At 45.7% G+C, this 14,007-nt stretch overlaps 1 protein-coding gene across 1 annotated transcript in view; it reads right to left on the bottom strand.

Annotated features, from left to right (window-relative positions):
• Positions 1–9,133, bottom strand: part of PSME4 (proteasome activator subunit 4) — a 105,413-nt gene extending 96,280 nt beyond the window's left edge. The window contains exon 1 of the mRNA XM_018555755.1: positions 8,796–9,133. Within this exon, the coding sequence (XP_018411257.1) occupies positions 8,796–8,998 (203 nt within the window). The 5' untranslated portion in view covers positions 8,999–9,133. The remainder of the gene's footprint in view (positions 1–8,795) is intronic.
• Positions 9,134–14,007: the final 4,874 nt, after the last annotated feature.

Here is a 14,007-nt window from a genome sequence, read left to right as displayed (position 1 = left end):
ACTACACAACACACTAGGGACATAGTGGTTTCTCCTGCCGACCCCCGAGGGCAGCGGCGGACCAGGAGATTGACAGTTTCTGAGAAAACTAAGTAGCACTAAAGCCAAAACTTTTTTTTTTCCAGTTTTGGATAAAATAATAGAGGGTTATAACTAGGGACGCACCGATACTAGTATAGGTGCCGATACTGAGTATTTGGGCAAGTACTCGGCCAAATGCTCTTAATGCTTGTCCCGATACCGGAACTTCTGGTATCAGGAAGCCGGGCGGCGAGTCATTACACGCTCCACGATTGGTCGGGAAACAGGTTTCATGCTTCCCCGCATGGAGCTGGCTTCCCAGCCAATCAGGGAGCTGGGCAGGGTGTATTGACTCGCCACCGGCTTCCTGATTGGCCAGAAAGCCGGCTCTATGCTTCCTCGTCACCTGGTGATGAGGGAGCATGGAGCCGGCTTCCTGGCTAATCAGAAAGCCGGGCGACGAGTCATTACACGAAGATCTCAGGAGCGGGATAAAAGGCAAATATTTCACGATCTGGGCTTCTAAAATTGTCCCTTAAATTGTGAAAGATTCGGCTAAGCAGCCCCTCGCTGTATCTATACTTAATACTGCCAACCTGTAAAAAAAAAAAAAAGTGGCAGTGGGCATTTTTCAACAAAAGAAACGTTGCGAGAGTAGTCCCGTGGTACAACGCTCTTCGAAGGAAGGAAAGTTTTAGGCCCCGTTCACACCTTTACATTTTGTCGCGCGTTCAACGCTCTATGAACGCTCAACAAAACGTACAAACACGAAAATCCCATTGTTTTCTATGGGTCTGGTTCACACCTTTCCGTATTTCCGCCCGTCTGAAACGCCCTACAAAACGGCCTACGCTCAAACAAGTACATGTACTTCTTTGGGCCGTTTTGTTGGGCGTTTTACATTGGGATACAGCCAAGTAGCCTTCGGGGTCGCGCGACTTTTTTTTAACCGCGAATCGCGGTAAAAAAACGCGTGACAGACGCGCATATTCAATACGCCTAGGTGTGAACTAAGGCTGTTGCTACTCACTGTGCTGCTTCTCATAAGTGCAGACCAGGGTGTCCGACGTTTGTCAAGAATAACACAAAAATGGGTAAGGAAGCGCTAACAACCAAGCAGACACCTGTCAGGAAGTTGGGATCCACGTGGGGTGTGGGCCTGCTGGGTGGGTTTTTTGGAGCTATGGTGATTGGGATATGACACCAGCTACCTCTGGATCGGTCCTTGCCACCATGCCAATCACCATCTCTGCTTGGTTGTTAGCGCCTCCTTCCCCATTTTTGTGTTTTTCTTGGCATTTTTCAACAGCCTGCTGATGATGTCCACTGACACTGGTGCCATGACGTTGACTCTCTCTTGTAGTGCTAAGCACTACAAGAGGTGGATCTTTGACAGACAACTGGCTTGGATGATGTGGGACATCATGCAACCTGGATGAGGAATGGCTGCCATGGTACCAGACAGCTATCAAAGCACAGATTCAACAGGAGAGGAAAGATGACTCCATGTGCTGCATTTCCCGGAAAGAGTCTGCACAAGCTAAGTGTTGTAACAGAAACATAAAACAAATATGAAATATCAGTTTTAGGAGTGCTAAAGTGAAGTAAACCGCTTTCTACATTTTTTGGTTTTGCCCCAATGTGAATATTTGCACATTAGGGCGCTCTTCCCTTACAAGTGTGCCCTTCTCCAGCACCGTCAGATTGATCTTCAGTTCACTTCCACCACCACCTCCGCCGCCAACACTACCGGGTTCTCAGAAGTCCTCTTCAGCCACTAGGTGGCCACTGATGCAACTCCCAGCACGCACACAGGACTTACATCCTTCCTGGCATCTTAAAGATGGGCCGGGTACATGCACCGTACAGTGTGCACAGAAAATGGAGGGAAGAAGGAAAAAAAATGGCTGTGGGAAGGGGGTAGAATTTTTATGGCAGAAGAGGCTTTGCATGTTCCTTTTGCCAAAAATCTTGATTTCTCAAAGATAAAATTTATTTTACTGATTTTACTTCTGCTTTATCTTGAATTATATTTCTTTGCTCTAAAATAACACTTTTCAACACATGAAGAAGAAAAAAAAAGCCTGGTTTTGTACTGTGAAAGTTTACAGCGTCAGTGCGCCCAGTACTAAAATGAGGCAGGCAGTTTTTTTACATGCTGAAATGCACATTAGGTAAAAAAGGAAGTTATGTGTCTAAAAAAGCAAAAAAAAAGCAAAAAAGAAAAAGCGCAGCGCAATGCATGTAAAAAACAAGTAGAGTAAACTCTGCAACCTTAATAGAAATGTCTCCTGACACAAATGACTAAGCACCAATGTCAACAGTGACAGTGCACAATCTAAGGATCACACAGCGATTATACTGTTTACAGGCCTGGATCATGTGTGTACATGACACCACATACAGTATAAAGACTCCGAGAATATACAATACCAGATCTGATCCACAAATCATCAGACACGCAGGCCATGGCACAGACCCTCAGTGATGGTGACTACACAATGGGGGTCACGGAGCCTAATACAATGAGCTGCTGGCAAGTGAAACAATACTCTCTTTCAACATCTTCCCCACAGATGAAATCTACTACAAAACAAATGTAATAAATAGTAGATTATATGAAACAAAAAACTGTTATTTTATATTAGAAGAAGATCACTTCAGCAGAGAAGGTCACACTGACAGTCAGCTAGATTTGCTGTGTGACATATGAAAGGTCGCACCGTCACAGTGAAAGTAGCAATGTAAACTACCCAAGGTCAATCTTAGAAAGAAGATCATTTACAGTATGGCAAAAAAAAAACCCACTATCAATGACCACCACAAGTCAATGTTCTCTTCTGGAGGTCAAATATCAACATTGACTTCAGCTTGCAATGTAAACGGTTATTTAAAGAATGGGTGTTAAGCAAAGCACGCTGCCATAGCGGGGGCACACAGACAAAGCGTGTCAGAAGGTGAACGAGCCTTGTTAGGAGATACCAACACTACAATACTGAACTGTCAGCAGCTGTGCAAACGGAACGGTTACAGAGCAATGGAAATATTATACAAATCATCATACAACTGACTGCATCTCAAATTATACTAAGGGCTCATACTTAGGGGTGCAGAGGTCCAACTAACATAAAAAAACAGCCATACCTCTGTGCCTAGGAGCCATAGATGTTGTGGACGGCTCGCCTGCGTGACAGCCAGCGACGGCTCGCCTGTAGATGAGAATGTTGTTTTTTTTTACGGTACACAGACCTCTGCACCCATGTGAATGAGCCCTTAAAGCATCCACAGATAAATGGCGATTCATTACCATCTCTCCACCAAGGCATGCTTCATACACCTAACAGAGACACTCTATTCGGTACACATGAGAGATACAGGATGTGAACCAGCCAACCACATTTGCATGTAAATTTTCTGACAACAATGGGAATTTGGATAAAAAATTCCAGTAATATAGGAGTCTTGCATTGCTCATTTCTACCCCACTGTTCAACTATCAAATAAAAATGCACAGAGAAGCAGGTACCTAAAGGCAGAGATGCACCAATAGGACATGACCCTAATGGGATATGTAGGTCATGATATTTGGAAACCACATTTTTTGGCCTGGTAGACAATATATTGTGGACTAGTGTTCACTGGTAAAGCTAAACTCTAGGAATTATCTGTTTGTGAAGATTACATTGGTCCGGCTTGGATAAATCCAGTTCTTCATATCTCACATCCAGAAAGATGCTGGGGATGCCGAGATTCACTGTGGTAGCTTGTCAGTGTTGGCCACTTCTAGGTGCTGCTGCTCGAGCGACAACACAGAGGGTCATTTGTTCAGCACCTCAGCCACTCAGAGAACATCTTGCATTTTTTCAATACATACAAGCGATCGCCGATTGGACGAGGTGTAGAGGAAAGATGGAAGATGTCACAATCTCCACCTTGCTCTAACAGAGAACGCCAAGCGAGTGCCCCCGTGTTCTGTGTACAGATGGAAGTGGCTGGAGCAGCACCCAGGACGGGACAGGACCGACTGTATGAAGCACAAGCTACTACAGTGAATGTCTGCATCCCCAGCAGTCCTCGGGGTGAGAGATGTAACCAAGCTGGAGGAAATCTAGGTTTAAAAAAAAAAAAAAAAATTAGAGTTCAGGATAAAGGTGTCCATACACTGCACGATTATCGTATGAGAATCGCGGGAAATCCCGCGATCGTACGATAATCGTGCAGTCTATGGAAGGCGTGCGACCGTTTCTACTGTACGGTCGCACAACTTTTGTATTTCGAGCATGTTTGAGAATCGTACGATTTTCGGCTGGTTTGAATCATGATCGTGAGATAACTGCCGTACGTGCCGGTGTGCGCAAGCGCACACTGCCCGTTCAGGATTGCAGTAATTGGAAGCCCGCCCCTCAGCGGGGCGGGCTTGCGATCATCGCAAGTACAATCTGCCTGTCCAAGATGGGCAGATCGTACGTTTTTTTAATTAATTTACAACCCTCGCAAGACAAAAGTTGTAAAGTGTATGGCCACCTTTAATCAACATTCAAGATACAATGATGTACATTTCCGAATCTTGATGAGGCCACCACTGTAAGATGTACATTATACATGGCCGGGGTTTATTCTCTCTATGATGACCAATCTGTCTAACGTCTCCCTGTTCTGGGTTTCTTTTATTCTGGAATATTTTTTTTTTTAAACCTCGTATAAAAATGTATCCGATTTTCAAAAAGAAAACCTTAATTTTACTGGAAGACGGCAACCAGGGCTCCTGGAAATATGGGGGGATATAGCTGGCCACAAACCTTCAATCTGATTGTACAACCTAGTGAGGTGAAATGGTAATAAAATCTCTGCGGACTCGCATATGATCCAATGTAGTCATAAATACACACACACACACACACACACACACACACACACACACACTTTTCAGTCATGTGCTCATGTATTCGAGGTGCGGATATATCCATTTTGTTCCACTTATTCTAAAGATAGATGTAAACAGACTGTAATGCCATACACTTCTTTCATAAGAGTCACAAGCCTACATTAGATTAGTTCTCCATGTGAAGCATCTTCAGACTTTGAAATGTTCCCAAAGAGAATTTGGATCACGTTGGAAGTTATTTAAACACATTATTCCCGTTTGTTTCTACTGTGGTTGTTTTTTTCTTGTTTTTTTTAATAAATTGCCCCCTTAATGGCTGTCATTGTAGAAATGGAATCTGCTGCCATAATGATCAGAGTTAGGGATGCACCAATACCGGTATTTGGGTATTGAATACCGATATTTTTTTTCCAGTACTCGTTGATACCGAATACCGATACCGGAAGTGTCATTAAGGAAGCCAGGTGGCGTGTAATGACGCGGCGACCGGCTTCCTGATTGGCTGGGAAGCCGGCTCCATGCTCCCTCGACACAAGTGACGAGGGAGCATGGAGCTGCCCTCCCGGCCAATCAGGAAGCAGGGCACCGTGTAATGATGCGCTGCCCAGCTTCCTGATACAGGAAGTATCTGTCTAGGCATCAGAGCATTTGGGCGTGTACGAGTACTCGCCCAAATACTCACCACTGATACTAGTATCGGTATTGGTGCATCCCTAATCAGAGTTGATCAATGCACGGATTATTCTGACATTCACGGACAGCTGTCTTTTCCTTGGACCAGCAATATTATCAGGATAAGAATGGTGGCTCTCATCCACATTCCAGGCAGACAATCTCTTGATTTCTCCTGTTCTGCCTGTAAGGTGGATGTGCTCAAACACTTCCCTTTTTTAATAACCATTTGCATGTACTGAGGGATACAAATAATATACACACATACACGGCTTATATGTAAGATGTCACAAGAGCAAATGACAGTAAGGCTACCAGCTACAATGTATTTGGCTACTATTGAAATATCCAACTAGAAGACATTTTTCATTTATGACAACGATTTCATTGGAATGTAAATAACATGGAAATGTGTCTAAGGTTGTCATTCTGTGTGACTTTCACTGGGAACCACTCAACTCAACTGAACTCCGGCCTTCTATAGACACTATGAACTGCTTATACATTGGCCATGCACTGCTAGTATCCTAGTGACTCATCTGAAATTTGACCAGTGGTGGCCCCCTTCGGGCCCACTCTACAGCCCCATCCTAACCCTCACCCCCAGGGCCCATTCAGCCAAAGTCAGATATTCTCAGACAAACAGTGAGGGATTAGCTGCACACCCACCGCTGTCAGAATACAATAGCCCGGTGGGGGGGGATTCATCCATCCTGACTGTTTAGTGTGGATGGGGGAATCCAGCATTTTGTCTCATTCGGCCCAATGGGCTAAACAAGAAAGGGACTAGTGTACGGCCAGCACTAGGTCAGATTGCTGAAGAGACCTATAGCTCACTCCACACAGTGCAATGACAGCAGGGCAGACCTTCACAGATTGAGAGATACACACACACACACACACACACACACACACCAAATAACTTATTTGCTACCTTTTGGTCTTATAAATATACCACTGAAGGAAGTTGTTATATTGGCTTAATAAAATACCAGCTGACTCGGCCAGAAATCCAGAGCTGTTCTGGTCACTCTGCACTGTTATCTCAATCAATATTACCAACACAGCCAAGCTCACTTCTGTGAGCTACAGAACACCTCCCCGTTGTTGTGAAGATGAGGAGTGGGAAGGTGTTTTATAGTCCTAAGGACTACTCGGCTGAGGATTCTTTAAGATTGGTGGCAGACAGGTGAATATAATACCGCTTCTTTACAGGGACATTTTGTTTTTACTTTGTAACCTAGTCACAGGGCAAAGTACTGTACCCATAGCAACCAATCATAATTCATATTCACTTGGTATGGCATCTCAGTGAATTCTGATTGGTTGCTGTGGGCATCTGGACTTGACTCTAAAAGGTGCCCATACACCTTACGACAATCGTAAGACTTATGTCAATTTACACGAGATTACCCCCAATCTGGCATGATCAGGTCTGGTGAAACGCAACACTGATCAGTTTGTTTTTCCTGGTCGGAGGCAGGGGTGACCGGGTGTAAATGGATGCACATCTGTTTAGACCCGGCTACTCATAGACTAGCATTGCGCATCCGATCGGGTCCGCCTGAAAAACTGACAAGAAGACCTGATCAGACCGCCCGTGTGAAAGGGGCCCACTTATTAATAGGGCCTATGAACTCCAGACAAATAGCTAAATACATGGAAGGGAGCAGTTTACCTGCCAAAGGCCTTGCAATTCTGTCCATCCAGTCCTCAAATGTACACAGCACTGGCACACAGCCCAGGTCTGTCTGGCAGGGCAGGAGACCTGATTTTAATTACCTACCTTTAATTAAGAGTGTTTGCATTTCACAAGTACGACTGAACCGGGCAGCAAGGGGTAAAGATTAGGCAGAAACCAATTTTACAAAACACAAATAACCGTTAGAAAGGAAGTGAAGATTCCCTATTGTACCGGATGAAGGGGGAATAGCGTACAGCAGCACCGGGTGACCTATGACCTTACACAGGCCAGGCACGTGCGTGTCTACAGCTGTCATCATATTATACCACGAGGATGAGAAGAGTGTATACATAAGGATTGTGACTCTTCAGACCAGGGCAACTCCAGCCCTCCACTTGTTGTGGAACTACAAGTCCCATGAGGCATTGCAAAACTGACAATTACAGGCATGACTCCCAGAGGCATGTTGGGATTTGTAGTGAAAAGCACAGCTGGAGGGCTGGAGTTGCCCACCCCGCTTCAGATTAAACTACATGCATGGAGTGGATAAGCTGATCGCACAAAGCTTGATTTTCCATCATCATCCTGCAGGCTGAATGAGAGAATATCAATTGTTTCTTCCATGCCAGTGGATTCTCCAATGCAGACTATGGGTTCAGGCAGCCGCAGTGCCCGCCACTGTCAGAATACCTAAACCGTAACTGCAGCTGATGGGACACAGTCATTGTTTGGCCGACACACCCGGTTTGATAATTTGAAATAGCTACCCGCACCTCAATTCCAGCAAATGTAGCAATACTTGGTTGAAATGGGGAGACGTGTATGGCCAGCTTTACTTCTAGAACTACCACATCCCTCAAATGTTCTACCAAGAAATCCAGTACTGAACAATGGAGCTGCGGAGGCACCAAAACACAAATGCCACAACGTACAGGGGCAACGAAGTCAGAAAATGTTTTATATCCACCATATTATAAAAGTATTTCCATAAAAACAGAGAAGACAATGCCTGGAGGCCTGTAATGACAGCAGTACTCGTACAATAGGACAGATGAGGGTAGTGGGGATGATGAATAACAAAGCAGTACTCACACAATGGGACACATGAGGGTAGTATTGATGGGGATAAATAACACCGCGGTACTCACACAATGGGACAGATGAGGGTAGTAGTGATGAGGATGAATAACACCGCGGTACTCACACAATGGGACAGATGGGGGTAGTAGTGATGGGGATGAATAACACAGCGGTACTCACACAATGGGACAGATGGGGGTAGTAGTGATGGGGATGAATAACACAGCAGTACTCATACAATGGGACAGATGATGAGGGTAGTAGTGATGGGGATGATGAGGATAAAGGACACAGCAGTGCACACATACAGCTCATTCAATAAGATGCAGTAACCCATGGCAACCAGAATGCACCTTACAGAAGTCAGGTGACATTCTGATTGGTTACTCTGGGCGCTGCACTCTACTCCACTTCAGCAGAATAAGCCCCTCGTGTCGCCCCTCCCCCACTCACGTGTTAAGCTTCCTGCTCCAGAACAGCACCCCCGGCCAGAGCTCCCGCAGATGCACGGCGCGGCCCAGGCTGCTCTTGATGCTGGCCAGCAGCTGGTTGGACTCCCGGTCCAGGCGGTCAGCATAGGGCAGCAGCAGATTGTAGACGATCTCCTTCTGCGGGGTGAAGCCCAGCTGCTCCGTCCTCTCCTCCCTGGCACCCATGGCGGCGGTGCCAGCGCGGTGCCCTCTCTGACAGTTCCTGCGCTGGCCTCGGACTCCTCTGCCAACTCTCACTCAGTCTGCCGGTGACGAAGCAACCAAAGGGTGGGCACTTACGTCACCCATGAGGGCTTCACTGCGTCACTTCCGCCCCTCTCTCCCTCGCAGCCGCTGATTTCGTCATGGTGGAAGTCATGTGGTCACCTGGCAAGTTTCCCTGGAGTGGTGATCAGTGTCTACTATTCCAGCCACATGCAGCGTCCAGGCGGCATCAGTTCTAGATGATTCCTAGAAACTCCGCTGCCTAGCCTGGGTATGTGAGGCTGCACCCCTCCCAGCATGTGGAATGAGTACCTCTTTATTCTTCAGATGTTCTCCTTAAAGGCAAAACATTTTTTTTTGGGGGGGGTAATGCTCATTTCTTCATATAAGAAAAGATGTGTGCCTGTTATATTTTTTCCATTGGAGCCAACTAAGCAGTGCAACCATGATCAGTAGATTGTGCGTGCATTGCATGGTTCACATATGTGCATTTACACCAGTGCAGTAAGGTGCAGCATGTCTGGGCAGCCCATTCACTTCAATGGGCTGCCCCAGTGGCGTCACGTGGGAGGGACCGCACCCAGGTGACACCAAAATGACTTTACAGTCATTTTGGTGTCACCCCATGACAGTCATGGACCGAGTGCTTGAATTTTGCAGGAGAGAGGAGGGGACCCGGGGGCATACCATATCCCCCCGGGGTAAACGTCCCTGCCACTCTCTGCTGGCGTCCATCACCTAGATGGCTGCCAGAAGATATCACCCAGATGGCTGCGCATGTGCGATGACACAGGGTGTCACCCGGTATCCGCTCTCGGTGACACGCGGCCTCTGGACAACCCTGGGCTGCCCAACACGAGAGAATCGAACCAAAAAGGTGCCTTGGCTTCTACAGACTCTTCCTCCCATCGACGTCCGTACAGACATAGACAGAAGGAAGAATCTGCAGGAACCAAGTCAGACATCCCCTGGAAAAGGGATTTACATTTTTGCTGGGGGCCCATTCAGATTGGTGCGTTATGGTACCATGCAATAAAACGATTTTACAGTTGCAGTGCGTTCTACACAAGGGTCAAGCCAAGCCGGGTCAATAACAGAACAGATACTCAGGAACAGGATGCAGGAGTTCACAGGGTAGCTGACAAATCTGACCGCAAAGGAGGTTTGGTAGTCAGAGCCTTTATAGCCCAGAGGGCGCCAAACACTCAATACGTTGGTGCGCGCACAACGCGCACGTTCACGCAGAGACGCTGCACCTGATACAACTCTATGAGCTGTACCATGCGCAAACCACGATGTAAGAATCCTGGATCCGGCTCTGGTTCTGGCTTCCTGACAATTGTTTTGTATCTCAGCACATCACAATGCACTATAGTGCTCTAACTTTGGTGGCAACGCATGTGTGTTGAAATGGAAGGTTGAATGTTCTGCGCTATGAAACAGACCCAGATTTCACAGAGAGTAAGGGTTAACCGCAAGCTGCTGAAACTAAGGCCAGATAAGCCTCACAAAATGGTTTTAAAATGGTGAGCGCTATGGGTCTCCTGGAGTGAAGTGAGAATCCAACAATAACTTAATAAATAAGTGGTATAAAATTATAAATATATAAAATATCTCTAAGTGAACATCTTATTATGTGAACAATAAAAATTGCTGAAGTGATATGTGAATAAACGGAACAAAAATCAACAATGTAAATTGACTAATAAAAATTGCTTAAATATAAATAAATGTGAATAAATAAATAAATAAATCTTCAATAAACCGTGTGTCCGTGATTTTTTCTGTATTACAGTGTACATATAACTGCGTCTATCATCATCTGATGTGTATATCCAAGATGATATACACATTCAAGTTTTTGCCTTTTTTAGATTGGAGTACTTTTGGACACTATTTAACCTCTTAAGAACTAATTGTCCATCTGGTTCAAAGTTTAGGACACGTTTATGATATACCACTGCACATCTATCAGTACACACTTTACATCACACACATGGACCATGAGGAACAAAGGTAGTCACCCTCCAGAAGGAAGGACAGTGTGAGCACCAGTTCAGAGATGATTTGAGGATCTACAGCCGAGTGATACACAAATAAGTTACATTTTTATTAAGAATTAAGATGCTTGAATGTATATTTAAGATTTGACTCCTGAGTTTAGTGTCACTTTAATGAATCTGAGGAGGGCACAACCCCTCCCTTCTTTTTGTACATACAGGTAAGAACACAAAACAGAATGAGTCAGAGGAGGGCACACCATCTCCCTCTCACCTAGCAGATACACATATGAAATACCATGCGAGAGCCTTTTTAGAATTGCTGGCAATAAGGAAGATATAAACAAAACGCATTGTTTTTGGCCAGCCCGTCAGCTGAGGAAAGCCCTTCAGCAGACATTTGTGATGTTAGCAAGAAGATCTGCGATATCTTTTATAATCTACATATTTTTAGTGATCAATAAAAGCCAGCATGCTGGCAATAGGCTTTCATAGCAGATCGTGATTTGTCTGAATAATTACTCCGCAAGTCCATTTGATCTCCATTAATATTCATGTATGCAGTAATTACCATGTATACAGACTGAGTCCTTTAGGCTGTAAGTGGCCCTGTCTATACTGTCCACCTATTGCTTGCTGTCATTTCCATGCATTTCCATTAGTTGCCGAGCTGTTCAAAGTGCCAATGCAATAATAACTAATGCTCATATGAGTGAAGTAAATATAGCATATGACCAGCCTGTGACTGCTGTTGGTGATTAGCGCGTCACCTAGAATCTTGGCAAGAGCTCACATAAGAGTTAGATGTTAGATTGAGTCTTAAAATGGACCCCTCGTCTACTTTACAATCTGGATGGATAGTTTTCTATCAGTTCACAGCAACAGTTAGGCCTCATTCACACGGGAATCGGCTGGCACATACAGCTCCGTGCTGCGTGCGCGGCCGTATCGGGCAGCTCCCGGGAAGGACAGGTGCTTTGTGTGATTAGTACGCAGCCCCTGTCCTTCTTTATGGGAGTATGCCGCCCTACGCTCACCCGCCCTTCACGTCCATGCGATGTCCGTACTCGTACGCCGACAGGATGGATCCTGTCTGCGTCTGAGCCGGGACACACGCACCTGTACGGACCTGCACTTGGGGCGAGCGTAGGGTGGCGTACTCCCATAGAGAAGGACAGGGCTGTCTACTAATCACTCACAGCACCTGTCCTTCCCGGGAGCTGCCCGATACGGCCGCGCACAGAGCTGTATGTGCCGCCCTTTTCTCGTGTGAATGAAGCCTTAGAATCAAAAGCAGTTCTTGAGTTTTACCCAAGTGAGTTTAGGTAGGCAGAGACAACGTTATCAGTCTGTTGCAGGCAGCAAGAAGCATTTCTTCAGTCTCCCCTCCACCAGTGGTCAGACATTGTAACAAGGTGATTGGAAGCAGCAGGGGCTGATCTGTGTCAAATATTTATAAATGCAGCCAAGAACTGCACAGGCATCAGGATTTACATGATTGTGTCATCTCTTATCCAAATAGCCCGCTCTTCACCTGAGTGTAGCATTGCAGAATCCAATCTGGCATGACATTGGGTAGTAAAATGTAGTCTTGAACTCACCCGCCATCTGCTAAGACATGTCTAACAGATCTGCAAAATTCCACATAGCCCAAATATTATTCATTTCCACATCCGTTTTAGCACGCATGGTATTTTTGAAGAAAACATATTGCTTTTAAATTTGAGTCAACCCTGAGCTTTGATCCGCCGTCTCCTCTATCCATCTGTGTGGTTACGTCAAAACCTTACTGCAGTGGGCGGAATGCCATTGTCAGATGCCTGTGTGGGGCTGCTTGACGTCACTGACAGCCAGGAGCCTCCAGTCGTGACACCTTGAATGTATTCAGGCTAGTACATGGAAATACAAATAGCCACATCTGGAACAGCTACATGGAGAGACGGGAAAGACAATAACACAATGTACTGGTCTGCCTGTGTTTGTGAACATGTTCCCAAATGGCTGATTGATAAACATTGGATGAAAGGAACGCATGTTGTTCAGAACAGTCACTTATAGTCAGAGCTGTGGTTTCTTGTTATTATCATTATCAGCCAAGGGAACCGGCTGTCATTTTTATTAAAACAGAACTCCAGGCAAATCAAATCTGAACCCTTGCAGTGGAGCTGCATCCGCACTGCAAGGGTTAAGTGCTCGCTTTGTGACTTATACTCACCCGAGCTTAGCCTGTCTCCTCCTAAGCTCCAGCAATGAAATATCTCTCGGCATCCTCATGTCCTATACACTGTATAGAACGTGATGACTCACAGGGCCTTAGACCACTGCAGCGGAGGGGGAGAGAGGCTCCAGGGACCTGTCTAGGAGCCAGCTGGAATCATGAACGCTCCCTAGGCATAATGAGCAGTTAACCTTTGTAGTGTGGTGGTAGCCTCACTGCAAGGGTTAAGATTTGATTTGCCCGGAGTTCTTCTCTAAAGCGAGACTGCAGTTGTTGCCCTGAAAATGCAAGTTGCCTGGATATCAAGCTTAAGGGCCCATTCACACCATGTCCGGATCATCTCCAGACCAGATTGTTTCCAGACCCTAATGCAACCCAAAGCCTCGCAACAGACAGCTGGGCGGAGCCAACCGTGATCTCATTGGCTCCAGCAGTTGCAATAACAGATCAGCATCCCCAGGTTATCTGGGGACACTGAACTGTCATTACACAATGACAACTTGACGGAGCTGGCCGTGATCTCATAGCTGGGCGGAGCCAACCGTGATCTCTATTGGCCGGGACCTGCTAGAAGACTCTAGCAGGTCCCGGCCAATAGGAAACAGTTGGGCCAAGCTAGCTGTCACTGCTAGCTCCGCCCAATTGTTTCTTTTTTTTTTTCCATTGATCTTTATTTTTGTTTTTATTTTTTTCAATAATATTTTTTTAAATCTTTATTTATTTTTTAACATTAATCATTTATTTTCATTCGG

The sequence above is a fragment of the Nanorana parkeri genome, unplaced genomic scaffold (assembly GCF_000935625.1).
Source record: "Nanorana parkeri isolate BGI_ZX_2015 unplaced genomic scaffold, ASM93562v1 scaffold212, whole genome shotgun sequence".
NCBI classification, from domain to species: domain Eukaryota; kingdom Metazoa; phylum Chordata; class Amphibia; order Anura; family Dicroglossidae; genus Nanorana; species Nanorana parkeri.
The sequence above is the reverse complement of the archived record's forward strand: the minus strand, read 5'-3'. Positions and strand labels throughout refer to the sequence as shown.